Source organism: Rattus norvegicus, chromosome 1 (genome assembly GCF_036323735.1).
Source record: "Rattus norvegicus strain BN/NHsdMcwi chromosome 1, GRCr8, whole genome shotgun sequence".
NCBI classification, from domain to species: Eukaryota; Metazoa; Chordata; class Mammalia; order Rodentia; family Muridae; genus Rattus; species Rattus norvegicus.
The window spans coordinates 77,824,003-77,839,053 of NC_086019.1; the positions used below are offsets into that span (position 1 = coordinate 77,824,003).

The window sequence follows — 15,051 nt, forward strand, 5'->3', positions numbered from 1 at the left end:
ATCTGTAAGCAAGTCCAATAAAATGTTTTCTTTATAAGAGTTGCCTTGGTCATGGTGTCTGTTCACAGCAGTAAAACCCTAAGATATCTGCCAATCAGCCTGAGTCTGCAGAAGCAGTGAGAAGCCACTGGAATCTCACAAGAAGCTCCTTGGCGAGTTACTCTCTATGAAGTTATGAGAAGGGAAGACTTGCAACTGGTTGGAAGGCCAACCAGTAACCAGAGCATCGTCAGTGAACACTAGAAAGGTAAAGCAATGCCCGCGCCTTGTCCCACCATTTGCAGTCGTATTTATATTCTTTCTAAACATCACCCATCCTTTAACCTGTGTCTGCTTCAACAGAACATTCTTTCACCTGTCTGCACCAGGAAGACATCCATCTGCACCATTATGGCATAACTGAGTTTCCTAAGAAACCAGAAATTTCTACTTCAAACGTTCCTGTTGGCTGTGGTGGTTCATTCCTTTAATCCCACTGGGATTAAAGGTGTGTGCCACCATCCCCAGCTTCTTTTTGTTTGTTCTGTTGTTTGTTTTATTGCTTTGTTCTGTTTTGTTTGCTTGTCAACTTGACACAACCTAGAGAGAATACTCTGGGAAAGAAGACCACAATAGAAAGAAAGAAGGGGGTTGGGGATTTAGCTCAGTGGTAAAGCACTTGCCTAGCAAGCGCAAGGCCTTGGGTTCGGTCCTCAGCTCCAGAAAAAAAGAAAGAAAGAAAGAAAGAAAGAAAGAAAGAAAGAAAGAAAGAAAGGAAGGAAGGAAGGAAAAGAAAATAATAGGACCCGATGCCATCTTCTGGTGTGTCTGAAGACAGCCACACTGTACTCATATAAATAAAATAAATAAATCTTTTTTAAAAAGGAAGAAAGAAAGAAAGAAAGAAAGAAAGAAAGAAAGAAAGAAAGAGGGAAAAAAGCCTCCCGTAGACTGGCAGGTAGACAAGTTTGTGGGGACTGTTTTTGTTTGTTTGTTTGTTTGTTTGTTTGTTTTTTGATTGATGACTAATATGGGAGAGTTCAGCACACTGTAAGTGGTGTCGCCCCAGACAAAAGGTCCTGAGTGAATAAAAAAAGAAATTGAAGAAGTAATGGGGATTGAGCCAGGAAGCAGCCCCCTGACTCCCCTCCATGGTGGACTGTGAGATGAAATAAACCCTTTCCTCCCGACATTGTTTTTGGCCAGGGTCTTTATCACTGCAATAGAAAAGAAACTAAGACAAAACCAAGCTGATTGTTGTCACAGAGCTTCTCCATACACTGTCACAAGAAACTCTCTCCTAGGCCTCATGGGGGCGACAAAGTTCAAAGTATTGAAATGTTCCCTCCATTTTAACAGATGATGAAATTCAAATACAAAGACCTAAGGACCTGGGCTGGTGAGATGGCCCGGTAGATAAACAGTCTTGCTGCCAAGCCCAACGACCCTCATTTGACACCACCCCCCCCCCAAACCTGAGACCCACATGATGGAAAAAGAGAACTGACTCCTGCAAGTTGTCCTCTGACCTCTAGGCACAACATGGCACGCCTGAACACACAAATGCATGCACACACACAAGTAAAACTGTTTTGGGGTTTTGTTTATTTTGTTTTTAAGAAAAGGTTTCTCTGTGTAGCCTTGGCTGTCCTGGAACTGGCTTTGTAGACCAGGCTGGCCTCGAACTCAAAGAGATCAGCCAGCTTCTTCCTCCTGAGTGCTAGAATTAGAGGCATGTGCCACCAAGCCCTGGACTGAAATTAATGTAATTTTAAAAACCGTTTTAGTTTAGAAATGAGACAGCTTCCTTAGCAAACATGTAAAGGAGGCTACAGAGATGACTCCCTGGCACTCAAGATGTTAATCCATGGCTAGAGATCCACCTGTTAGATGGGTGACAAGATGAAACTAAGTGGGACCTTTCATTACTCACACAGAGCACTTCAAAACATATAGAACTACTCCTGTGTAGCCTTGGGCTCAGACCTGTAATCCTCTGCATCGATCCCCTAAGTAGCTAAGCTCAAAGATGCCACCTAACATAGCTACTGATTTGTTTGTTTGTTTGTTTACATTTGTTTGTTTTTTTTTTTTTAGAGAAATGGTTTCTCTGTGTAGCCCTAGCTGTCCTGGAACTCACCAGGATGGCCTTGAATTTAGAGATCCACCTGCCTCTGTCTCCCCAAGTGCTAGGATCAAAGGCATGTGCTACCACCAAAGACTGGTTGTTGTTTGTTTGTTTGTTTTAAGACAGGGTCTCACTATGCAGCACTGACTGGCCTGGAACTCAGAGAGATTATGCCTTTATGCTTGCTTCTCCCTCCCAGAAGTGATGGGATTAAAGGCATGCACTACCATGCTCTGTTTCCCAGCTGCTGTTGCTGTGTGCGCAGAGCCTGCAGCAACAGCAGAGGGCATGGGATTCCCATCCCTGGAGTTGGAGCAGCAGATGATTGTCAGTCACCTGGTATGGGTGCTGAGCTTGGATCCTCTGAAGCTACAGGAAACACTCTTTTTTTTTTTTTTTCATCTTTATTAACTTGAGTGTTTCTTATTTACATTTTGATTGTTATTCCCTTTCCTAGTTTCCCAGCCAACATCCCCCAACCCCTCCCCCTCCCCTCCCCTTCTCTATGGGTGTTCCCCTCCCCATCCTCCCCCCATTACCGCCCTCCCCCCAACAATCACGTTCACTGGGGGTTCAGTCTTGGCAGGACCAAGGGCTTCCCCTTCCACTGGTGCTCTTTGTTTTTTTTTTTGTTTTTTTTTTTTTTTTCCGGAGCTGGGGACCGAACCCAGGGCCTTGTGCTTGCTAGGCAAGCACTCTACCGCTGAGCTAAATCCCCAACCCTCCACTGGTGCTCTTACTAGGCTATTCATTGCTACCTATGAGGTTGGAGCCCAGGGTCAGTCCATGTATAGTCTTTGGGTAGTGGCTTAGTCCTGGGAGCTCTGGTTGGTTGGCATTGTTGTTCATATGGGGTCTCGAGCCCCTTCAAGCTCGCTCATTCCTGTCTAAGATTCCTTCAACGGTGGTCCCGTTCTCAGTTCAGTGGTTTGCTGCTGGCATTCGCCTATGTACAGGAAACACTCTTAAGCACTGTGCCATCTCTCCATCCCCTGACCTACTTTAAAGATGCTGTAAAATTACATCGATGGGGGAGGGGGAGTGCACTCCATGGCACTTGTGGGAGGTCAGAAGATAATTTGGGAATCAGTTCTCCCCTTCTACCATGTAGGCTCTGGGAATCATATGCAAGTCATCTAGCACAGCAGCAACTACCTCACCCCACTAAGCCAACTCTCTGGCTCCAGAATAACTGCTTCTAATAGTGGCTATATGGATTCAGCTTGACCTCACTGTAGCCATCTTGATAACCACCACAACCACTGCAGAGCAAACCTTGGTTTTTCCTGCAGCCCCTCAGGGAACCACAAACATGTCCTTAGAGTAACTGTGGAGTTTCAGAAGTGTTTCAATGTTGAGGATGTACCTGCCTTCCCCTTTGATATTAGCTGAAGATCACAGAACGTTCTAAGTTAGATGAGATCACATCCTCCCTAGTCTTTCCTCCTGAGGCAGGTTTTAGCACTTACTCTGGTTGCCACCTAGGATCACACTTCTATCAGCACGTCCCTGGAATTTTATCCTCCTCTTTTCTGCAGTCGCATCATAGCCCTTGCCCCTGGCTCTCACACACTGGAAACTGACTGACATTACCCTGTCTTAGAAATCCAATGTGGGGCTGGAGAGATGGCCTAGCAGTTAAGAGCACTGACTGCTGTTCCAGAGGTCCTGAGTTCAATTCCCAGAAACCACGTGGTGGCTCACAACCCTCTGTAATGGGGTCTGATGCCCTCTTCTGGTGTGTCTGAAGACAGTTACAGTGAACTTATATATAATAAGTAAATAAATCTTTAAGAAAAAAAAAGAAATCCAGTGTGCATTTTTACACTTGTGACATCTCACTTCCTTCTAACATCGTGTCAGGTGCCCCAACTCTAATTCAGTCACAACTGTACTGGACAGACAATACAGAGACAACAGACAAACAGGCAACCACAATGTAATATGGATAATCACGTCACTAGGGAGGTAGAAGCAGGTGAACCTTGAGTTCCATACCAGCCTGGTCTACTCAGTGAATTCCTGACCATCCAGGACTACACAGGGAGCTATCCTCCAAGTGGGCCTGGGAGATGGCTCAACAGGAAACGGTGCTTACCATCAAACCTAATGACCTGAGTTTGAGCCCTAGGACCAACACAGTACAAGGTGAAAACTGACTCCTGACCACCACACACACTACCTTTAACACAAATGCACTCACACAAATACACTCAAAGCAAGTGAGTAAAAACACTATCAAATGCTTTTCAGTATTACTTTAATGTTTTATGTGTATGAATGTTTTCCCTTCATGTATGTCTGTGCACCAATGTCTGATGCTCAAAAAGTCTCGAACCCCTGGAACTGGAGTTAAAAGATGGTCGTGAGCCACCACATGAGAGAATCAGAACCAGGTGCTCTTAACTGCTTAGCCATCTTTCCAGCCCCCGAGATATTCATTTCTATATAAAAATCCTTTGTGTTTGATTTTTTATTCTGAGAAAGGGTCTCATAGTCCAAGCTAGCCTTGAACTCACTGTGTAGCTGTTATGGAGTACAAGACTTCCTAGGAAAAAAGACCACGGATTCAATCTAGATTATAATTAGTTACATCTCTTGTAGTTGGTAGCAGGACAGCTATCTCTGAGAAAGACTAGAGACTGCCAATCAAAGGAGGTGAGGGAAGGGGTTTTAAAGACAAAAACCACAAGGAGACTTTGAGTATCTGCACAAGTAAGCCACAAGCTGTTTTTCTCTGCCAAGACTAGGTAGTCAAGGCACATCAAAATAGCCCTTTAATGTCTGCATAGCAGGTTTACAGAAGCCAAAAAGCAGTTAGTCATATTATAACAAAGCAGATGGTCATGGCTGTACATTTCTGGACTGACTGAGTCAGGGCTACAGGGAACTTATCTTCGACGTACTGGAACCAGAGACAAATGGCTAGTGGGTACCAAGATGAATGCCTAGCATAAAGTAGAGTATTACTTGCTTCATTTTTGGTTAGGTTTGGCTTTTTGAGACAGGGTTTCTCTCTTTAGCCCTGGCTTTCCTGGAACTCACTCTGTAGGCTAAGCTGACCTCAACTCAGAGATCCTCCTGCCTCCACCTCCCAAGTCCTGGGATTAAAGGTATGTACAACCACCACCACCTGGCAAAAATAAACTTTTTAATAAATGTGAATCTTAAGATCACATATATTTGTGTGAATATATATATGTGTGTGTGTGTGTGTGTGTGTGTGAGAGAGAGAGAGAGAGAGAGAGAGAGAGAGAGAGAGAGAGAGAGATAGCTGTCCTGCTACCAACTACAAGAGATGTAACTAATTATAATCTAGATTGAATCCGTGGTCTTTTTTCCTAGGAAGTCTTGTACTCCATAACAGCTACACAGTGAGTTCAAGGCTAGCTTGGACTATGAGACTCTTTCTCAGAATACAAAATCAAACACAACAGACTTTTATATAGAAATGAATATATATATAGGCAATAAGGGACAATGCTTCATTGAGAAGTACACGCCCACACTGAGTATGTTTTATCTTTCCTGTGCACCTCTTTCTCTTAATCCTTGTGCTTAAAATTTATTATCATCAGGACATGGTGGCAACATTTGTTGCTCTTGTAGAGGATGGAGATTCTGTTCCCATCACTCACATGGTGGATCTCTGTAGGATGATGTCATCACGCAGGTGTAGGCAGGTACAAGATAGAGCAAGGCCTGTCACTGAACAAGAAGGAAGGATGGGCGGGAGAAAAGTTTTAGAGAGAGGAAGAGACTGGAGCAAGGCAGGAGGCGGTGGAGAGAACGTGAGGCAGATGTTAAGATTCCTCTCTGCACATTTACAGGTTGTTATGAATATTCTTAAGGGATGGATGTATACAGGGTTTTGTGTGTCTAGATAAGCAAATTATATCTTATCAATTGGATCAGAGGTTATTGTATTCTATGTTCTTTCATGTGGCAATTTAAGAGAGTTTGTGGTGGTGGAGACACTGGGCCACCACGGAATTGAGATGTATATTTCTGGCATGGTGGCAGCCTGCCTTGGGAACTAGATAGGTAGAGAGATTGTTGCCAGGTCCAGAGAGAAGCCTTCAGCAGTGTGATATGGGATGGAGCAGCACAGGTGAGATGCTTTGCTGACTGAGATGAAGATATCTACCAGATATCTTGGGGGAACTGTGGTGCTGGACCTAGAGCAGGATAAAAGACAGCTTTTCTATTTTCTTTGGAAAGTCAAATGATGGTTTGCTGGGGCACACCGGTGAAAGGATGTCTTGCTAAAGCAAACAGGTGAAAGACTGTTTTCCTGAGGCAGACACAGTTGAAAGGATGTATTGATATAGCAAACACATGAAAGGACCCATGATGAAGGAGTATAAATATGACCCCACAGACAGTAGGAGCTAGAGCATTGGTTTGGTTTGTTTTGCCTTGCTATTCTTTGCTAAAGACATGCATGTGTTGGTTCACCTTACATAGTGTTGTTGAGTTCAACTTGTGGTGATGCTGCCATTGATAGAAACTCACCAAAGAACTGCCTAGAAACTGGTATGCAGCTGCTGAATCCTATTTGGTGTTTGCTACAGAACTAAACTGTTGCCAAAGAAGACCAAGTTCTCTCCCAAAGAACTGTTACTGGACAGATCCACTTCTCCCATATCCTAATGACTTTTCTCTTCTACTACCTCTGCTAGGTAATGGGCTAGAGGAGAAGTCGAACCCTTATTAAAAGTAGGTTGCAAAAAATTTATGCCAACAAATGTGAACCACCAAGGAGGTGCTGGGGATCAAACTGGGGTTCCCTGGAAGAACAGCCAGTGCTCCTATACCTTGAGACATCTATTCCTCCAGCCTCCAAGCTCAGCTTTAAGATAGTTTTCTGAGGAGGCACTAATGGTATGGTCCTTTAATCCCAGCACACTAGAGGTGCAGGCAGGCAGATCGCTTGAATTTGAAGGGTCTGAGATAGCAAAATAAACTCCATTTTGTTAAGACTCCATTTTAAGTTAACTTGCCCTTAGAGAGACATGACCAATGAAGAGACAAAAAACAAAACAAAACAAAAAAACAGGATAGACTCCATCTTGTCCTCCAAACTCGATTTTAAGCTACTGTCTAGAAAGCTACTGTCTGCTGTCCTTGAAGTGGCCCCACTCTTGGGCTCTGAGAAAGAGACCAACATTCCTTTACCCTCTCATGTAATGCCAAGGCTTAGAACACCCCCACACTTGCCGGTTTTTTCCCTTTATAAACCCCCTTCACTTAGAGCTGGGGATCACTCTCCTTCCTGTTCCATCAGGAAGGTTTGTAGCCCAAGCTTGAGCTTGAATAAAGACTCTCATGTGCTTACAGCAGTTGTGGTTCCTAGTGGTCTCTTGGGGGTCCTCATAAACTGGGCATAACAAGTTCAAGGCCAGCATGACTGATCTACAGAGTAAGTTCCAGGACAGTCATGGCTACATAGAGAAACCCTATCATTAAATTCAAAAAACAAACAAACAAAATAAGATAGTGGTTAAGTGGTTAATAGTATTTTCTGCTCTTCCATACTGCCTGAGTTTGAATCGGGCTTGGTGGCGCATGCCTTTAATCCCAGGATTCAGGAGGCAGAGGCAGACGGATCTTTGAACTCAGAGCCAGCCTGGTCTATAGAGGGAGTTCCAGAGAAACAGTGCCTTGATAATAAAATAAAATAAAATAGAAAAGACCTGAGTTTGGTTCTAAGCACCCAGATTAGATCGCTCAAAACTTCCTGTAAGTCTCCCTCCAGGAAATTCATCTTCTGGCCTCCACAGGCACCTCCATGCATACACATAAATAAAAATATATAGGACGATGTCATACAGGTGAGGCAGGTACAAGATAGAATGGGCCTGTCATTGGACGAGAAGGAAGGATGGGCGGGAGAAAAGTTTGAGGGAAGAGGAGGAGACTGGAACCAAAAAAGCGAGAAGCCGCCAAGAGAACATGGAGGCTGACGTTAAAATTCCACTCTGTATCTTTACAGGTTGTTATGAATATTCTTAAGGGATGGGTGTGTACTGGGCTTTGTATGTTTAGGTGGGCAATTATATCTTACCAACTGAATCAAAGGTTATTGTGTTGTGTGTTCTTTCATATGCAGATTTAAGTGAAAGAAAGTGTGCGGCGGCTGCCGCCATGGAGTTGGGATGTGTGTTTCTGGTGTGGAAACCTGCTTTGGGAACTAGATAGGTTGAGAGATTGCTGCCAGGTTCAGAGAGAGGCCTTCGGCAGTGTGATATGGGATGGATGAGAGGCTTTGCTGACTGAGAATTAAGATATCCGGCAGATATCTTGGGGCACTGCCATGCTGGACCTAGAGCAGGTAAAAGACATCCTTTTTTTTTTTTTTATAATTTTACAACAACAAAAATATAATAAAGATTTAAGGATCTCTTTTAAAAAGTATTTAAGTGTGTGTGTGTGTGTGTGTGTGTGTGTGTGTGTGTGTGTGAGAGAGAGAGAGAGAGAGAGAGAGAGAGAGAGAGACAGAGAGAGAGACAGAGACAGAGACAGAGACAGAGCCTAGGGCCTTACACATATTAGGCAAATGCTCTACCATACAACTGCATTCCCAACCTGATACACTATTTCTACAGAAAGCAACTAGTGCTCTTAACCTCTGAGCCAGTGGTTCTCAACCTTCCTAGCTAAAGGAAATCACATGGCCACGTGTAACTGCAAGCAGAAATGCTATCATACCCCACAAAAGAACAGAAATCTTAGCCAAGATGATAAATGTTCGGGTCTCCTGGTCTAGCCAAATAGAGTTTCAATGCATTCCCGTGTCTCTTTTCTAGCTGTTTGCACACACTTCTAAAGGTCTGTACAGAAGAGAGAGGAATGAAGTTGGGCATGGGGGGGTGCATGCCTGTATTAACAGTACCAGAAAGATCGAGAGTTCAAAGCCAGGGCTGGAGAGATAACGCAGAAGTTAAGGCAGCCTCCGTATGACAGCTGACAACCCTCTCTAGCTTCGCCATCTCTGGTATCTGTGGACACTACAGACATGTGGTGTATGGACATATATGCAAGCAGAGCGCCCATAAAAGGAGGAAGAGGAAGAGGAGGAAGTGGAGGAGGAGGAGGAGGGAGGGAGGGGAGGGAGGAGGGAAGAAAGAAGGAAGAGAGGAGAGGGAAAAAAGAGAAGGAAAGAAGATTTTTAAAAATCAAAATAGAGTTCAAGGCAGCATAGACATAAAAAGTTAGAGGCCAGCTCTCACTGTTTGGGGCCTTGTCAGAAGGCAGGAAACATGGAGGCGAGAATGGAAAGAGGAGCAGAAGAGGAGGAGTCAGGCCCTGGAGTGAGTTGAACTCTCAATAGAGCCCTGTCCCTAGTGCTGCTGAAAACCTTCTTTGAGCTCTTTTCTCTCAAACATCACAGCAATTCGCAGGGGTTTGCTTCTGGCTGAAATCACCTGAGCTGCCACTCATGAGTCCCATTCTTGGCACAGACTTATAAAACCTTCCATTCATAAACTGAGCACTATGAATTGAAAGTAACCCCAGAAACGTTTTCTGTGACATAAAACAACATCCCATGCCTGGCAGAGTTAGTTGTTTTTGTTTTTGTTTTTGTTTTGTTTTGTTTTTTGTTTTTTGGAGCTGAGGACCAAACCCAGGGCCTTGACTGAGCTAAATCCCCAACCCCAGCGGAGTTAGTTTTAAAAAGGGACTTGGCAGGCCAATCATAGTGACTCTGAGGCAAGCAGATTTCTGTGAGTTCGAGGCCATCTCGGTCTAACATAGAGAGTTCTAGGCCAGACAGGAATACAGAGTGAAAACATGCTTAGACAATAAAAAGTGGGGAGACGTCGGAATTCGTCGCTAGGGTGTGGCCGACCTCCCAGCTGCAAGTTCAGTCTATCTACGTGGGGGACTGACAGGTATTGAATTTTTGCCGCGTTCGGCCTATTGCACCCCCCACGGCCCCGCCCATATACCCGTTATGACCCCGCCCCTCGTCGACCTGCCCCGCGCATGCGCAACGCCGCCAGCCCGGACCCCACCCCTCACGGAGCAATCTTTGCCCTCAGGGACAGGGCTTAGGTACAAGATGGCCGCCGCGCGCCCGGATCCCCCGATTCCGAGCTCACCGACCCAGGAGTCGCTATCCCCGGAGCCGCCGGACCTGGTGCGGGCGATGAAGGGGGTCTGGGCCGGGGGTTCACGGCGAAGACATCGCAGGGCAGGGGGCGGGGTCAAGGCGGGGCCTAGGAGAATTGGGCGGGGGTATGGTAACACTCTGGGGCGGGGTTTAAGGAGGAGCCTATTGGGAATGAGGAGCAAGGCCTGGTTGAGGTGGGTCCTGAGGACAGGTTGTGTCTTGGGCCTGGATGAGTACTGGGAGAAGACAAGGGGTGTTATTTGCATAAAGAAGTGTGGAGTCTTAAATGGGAGGGGCATCAGGGAAATTATAGGGCTAGTGGATGGTTGGGAAGGTGACCTCAAAGGAGAGCTATAATCCTGTCACCATGTTGGGATGGCATTTGATGATATAAGGACTGCCTTACGAATGCGCAAGGGAGGAGATATGGGAGCTTCAGATGACTTTAGAACTTCTAACTAGTGACTGAAAAGTAACTCAAAATATAGGTTCATTCAGCAAACATTTAAAGTTCCAGGGGATCAAAATGGACAACGATTGCGTTCTCTTGCAGCTTGCAGTCTTATGAGGAGAAAAAGTGATGATAAAGAGAATTTATGTCCTATAAGAGAAATAAGACGTAGGGTTGGGGATTTAGCTCAGTGGTAGAGCGCTTGCCTAGCAAACGCAAGGCCCTGGGCTCGGTCCCCAGCTCCGAAAAATAGAAAAAAGAAAAAAAAAGAAAAGAAAAAAAAAAGAGAAATAAGACGTACACTCAGAGTGGGGGTGGTGGGAGCTAAATTGAAATGGCAGAAGTCAGCTGGGTGCCGGCTTATATTTACACTGTAATCGGTGAGATAAGCAGGATCCAGATCATGTTTGATATTATAGGAAGGACACGAGGTTTTAAGTGCAACTGGAGGGCTTGGAGTGGTGAAAAGTGATGACCTCATCTACATTTTCCAAGGTCCATTTGGGCACTCTAGGAGAGGTGGATAATGAGGGGCAGAGGCAGGAACAGGGATTCCCTTTGAGTGATGTTTTGCATTCTAAGGGGAATAAATTATGAGGCTTTTAACTAGTACAGAGGAGAGGCACCCCCATGTCTATGGTATATTTGGGGCAAGAAGGGGAAAATGTCAGAATGGATCCAGCAAGAATTCTGGATCATGGATAACAGGGTTAAGAAACCAAGGGATGAGGCTGAAGAGGTGGCTCGGCCTTAAGAGTACTGACAGAGAAGCCTTTCGGAAAGTCTTTTAATAGGAACAGACTGGAAGTCCCCACTCTCACCCCATACTACAATTCCCAAGTCCTTTTAGCCCCTTACCATGGTATCATCTCTTTCTTTACACCCTGACCACCATGGGTGTCATCAGCTAACCCTGCCTCAGAATTGCCCAGGACTAAGCAAGAAGCTGTTCAGTTCCCAGCATCCACATGGAGGCTCACAACCATCTGTAACTCCACTTCTAGATGATCTGACCCTCACTCCTGGCCTCCATGGACACTGACATGGTGAACATACATGCAGGCTCTCACATAACACAGAAAGAAATACTTAGGCTTGGTGGCAGGCACATGCCTTTAATCCTGACACTCGGGAGGCAGAGGCAGGCAGACCTTTGTGAGTTCTAGGCCAAACTAGTCTACACAGCAAGTACCAAACCAGCTAGAGCTACATAGTGAAACCTTGTCTCTAAGTAAGTAAACAATAAATCATTTTTTAAAAAAAACAGGATACGGGGTTGGGGATTTAGCTCAGTGGTAGAGCGCTTGCCTAGGAAGCGCAAGGCCCTGGGTTCCGTCCCCAGCTCCGGAAAAAAAAAAAAGAACCAAAAAAAAAAAAAAAAAAACAGGATACAATGGACTTCAGAGAAGCAAATATTTTATTTTTCATGTATTTACTTATGTGAAGAGAGTATGTGCGTGTGTGTGCTATAGCACAAGTTATTTGGAGGGCGGAGGGCATCTCGAGAAAGTCAGTTCTGTCTTTCCACCCTGTGGGTCCCAGGGATCGTACTCAGGCCGTTAGATCTGGTAAGTGTCTTTACCACTGAGCCATCTTCACAGCCCAGGCAACTGTTTTAATAAGTGGAGGCATACTGAAGAAAGTTCTTCAAGCCGGGTCCACAGCCTCCTGTTTCTTCTTCTGCTCTCCAGGTCCTGGTGCCTGATGGTGGCCGCCCTGCCACACCCCCAGGGGACCTCATCGAGATCCAGGTGGTCAAAGTCACAGATACTACATCGGCCCCTGAGCCCCCAGAGCCAGGATCTTTTCATTGTGCCCTGTGTCCTGCTGCCTTCCGTCTAGTCTCGGAGCTGCTGTTTCATGAGCATGGTCACCTGGCAGGCTTGGAAGGGCTTGGGCAAGGTGGGGACCCTAGCCGTTGTCACGTGTGTGGCCACAGCTGTCCAGGTCCTGCTAGCCTGCGTGCACACTACAGCTTGCACACAGGAGAACGACCTTACCGCTGCCCTCTCTGTCCACGGGCTTTTAAGGCCTTGGCACCCCTGCTCCGGCACCAGCACCGACATGGGGTGGAGCCAGGCACCCCTGGAAGGCTTCTACCCACAGCAGCAGCAGGACAGCCGAACTCAAGGGTGGCCCAGGAGAGGTCGGAGGTGGTGATGACTGCAGCAGCTGCGGGTGCTGTGGTAGGCAAGCCTTTCGCCTGCAGGTTCTGTGCCAAGCCCTTCCGCCGCTCCTCAGACATGCGAGACCACGAGCGGGTACACACGGGGGAGCGGCCCTATCACTGTGGCATCTGTGGCAAAGGCTTCACTCAGTCCTCTGTTCTGAGCGGTCATGCTCGCATCCACACGGGCGAGCGCCCCTTCAGATGCATGCTCTGCGACCGCACTTTCAATAACTCCTCCAACTTCCGCAAGCACCAGCGTACCCATTTCCATGGGCCAGGGCCCGGAGTGGGAGAGTCTGGAGGCCAACTGAGATCATCTTCGGTATCCCAAGAATCAAGGAGTAAATGTGGGACAGAGAACACTATGGAAGAAGGGTGTAGAGAGACTAAGAAGGTGAATGTGGAGGTTGATCAGTAGGCTGGAAATAGGAAGCATATCATAGGAAATGTAGGTGGGCAAATTGAGGGAGAGATCAAGAGGCCAAGGAGAAATAATGAGGAATTGGAGTTAGATTTAAAAAGGGAACCTGATTGTGGTCTCCCAGAACCCCATGCTGCACCTGAGACTCAGGAAAGAGGTACTTGTGGGTCTGTGGGTGCCCAGATATGTCCCAGTACACTAGAGACTGAGGCAGAAGGATCTGGTCCAGACTGGGCTGGAGAGCAAGACTTTATGTAGCAACACCTCTGGTCCAATAAAATATTTTGCCTACCTCAACTGGATTGCACTGGTCCTGGGATGCCTACCCTGCGGTGCAGAAGATGCCCACTAGGCCATCTCTAAAGGGAGGCTGGGATACCTTCCCCTCGAAACCATGAAGTATCTAAACCACATCTCTCGGATGTGAACCTGCTCATATTCACTCTAAGCTCTGCCTACTTCTCCATCCTACCCCATAGTGGTATCTCTTTAACCCACTAAACTCCTCCTCTTCTTTTTTTTTTTTTTTTTTTTTTCCGGGCTGGGGACCGAACCCAGGGCCTTGTGCTTCCTAAGCAAGCGCTCTACCACTGAGCTAAATCCCCAGCCCCCACTAAACTCTTCTGGAAGCAACTGAGAGCACATACTACAAGCAGGCATTCACTTGGTGTCCCCTTAAACCTTAGGCTCAGAGCCTGTGGTTTCCCATGTCTACAAAGTTTCAGATCTCTATTCTCCACTCTCAGGTAGACAGCTTCTTGGGCAATTCTGAGGCAGGGTTAGCTGATGACAACCTTGGTGGGCCAGTACAGGGTGTAAAGTAAGAGATGATACCATGGTAAGGGGCTAAAAGGATTTGGGAGTTGTAGTATGGGGTGAGAGTGGGAACTTCCAGTCTGTTCCTATTAAAAGACTTTCTGAAAGGTTTCTGTCAGTCTTGTATTCCAGTTCTCTGGGTAATTATCCATTATCTGAAATGGTGAGTGACCAGGCTTGGGTTGTTTGTAGATGGCTCTTTGGTAGTATTGTAAGTTCTGTGTAAGGAAGGGGTGTTGAGGTTGGTGTGCTTACTCAGAAGGGTCCCTAGTTTTCTCATGGAGAAGATGTGTTTCTAGTTCACTCCTCCTTCATCCAGCATCCCCAAGAGGTGACCCTTGGATGATGCAGAGTAAAAACTCCACCACTTCCTCCAAAGAAAGGAGCCTGCTTCTGGAGACAACAGAATGTCTTTGCTTTCTCACGTGGATCCTTGCCACTGAACAGAAATCCCCTGCTGTCTTCAGAGGGGACTACCAACACAGCAGCCGTGTGGATAAGGGACCAGATTCAATGAGAGGTGAAATATAGCAACTGGCACTCTGGCTCGTGTCCAAATCATTGAGAAGTGGGGGGACTGGGTAAAGGAGTTTGTGCACTCCTTCAGAAGAGGGCAGTGTAGCTGGGGATGCACTCAGCTGCTAGAGGGCTTTTCTAGTGTGAATGGCATCTTGGGTTCAAGCTCCAGTACCACAAAAGCCAGGCATAATGGCACATGCCCATTTTCCCAGCACTTTGTATGTGGAAACAGGAGGATCAGAAGTCCTTAGTCTCAGGGAAGAAACTCATAATGTCCCTCCCACCCATCTGAGGAGCTATAGGCAGTTAATGGTTGCCTGGAAGGGGGGAACCATAGACCTCAGTGGTATAGCTACTGGTTAGCTGCCCCTGCTCAGGTAAATAAGCCTTCCAACCCATGTTTATACATGCAACCCTGACTAAACATAATGGGTCACCAAGAAAATAAAAG

General features: G+C 46.3%; 1 protein-coding gene across 1 annotated transcript; it reads left to right on the top strand.

The window, feature by feature from the left end:
* Positions 1–10,139: 10,139 nt before the first annotated feature.
* On the top strand, positions 10,140–14,618 carry Zfp865 (zinc finger protein 865). Its single transcript, NM_001134544.1, has 2 exons — positions 10,140–10,250; positions 12,366–14,618. Exons 1-2 carry the CDS (start codon positions 10,173–10,175, stop codon positions 13,260–13,262), a joined length of 975 nt encoding a protein of 324 aa, NP_001128016.1. The 5' UTR covers positions 10,140–10,172; the 3' UTR covers positions 13,263–14,618.
* Positions 14,619–15,051: the final 433 nt, after the last annotated feature.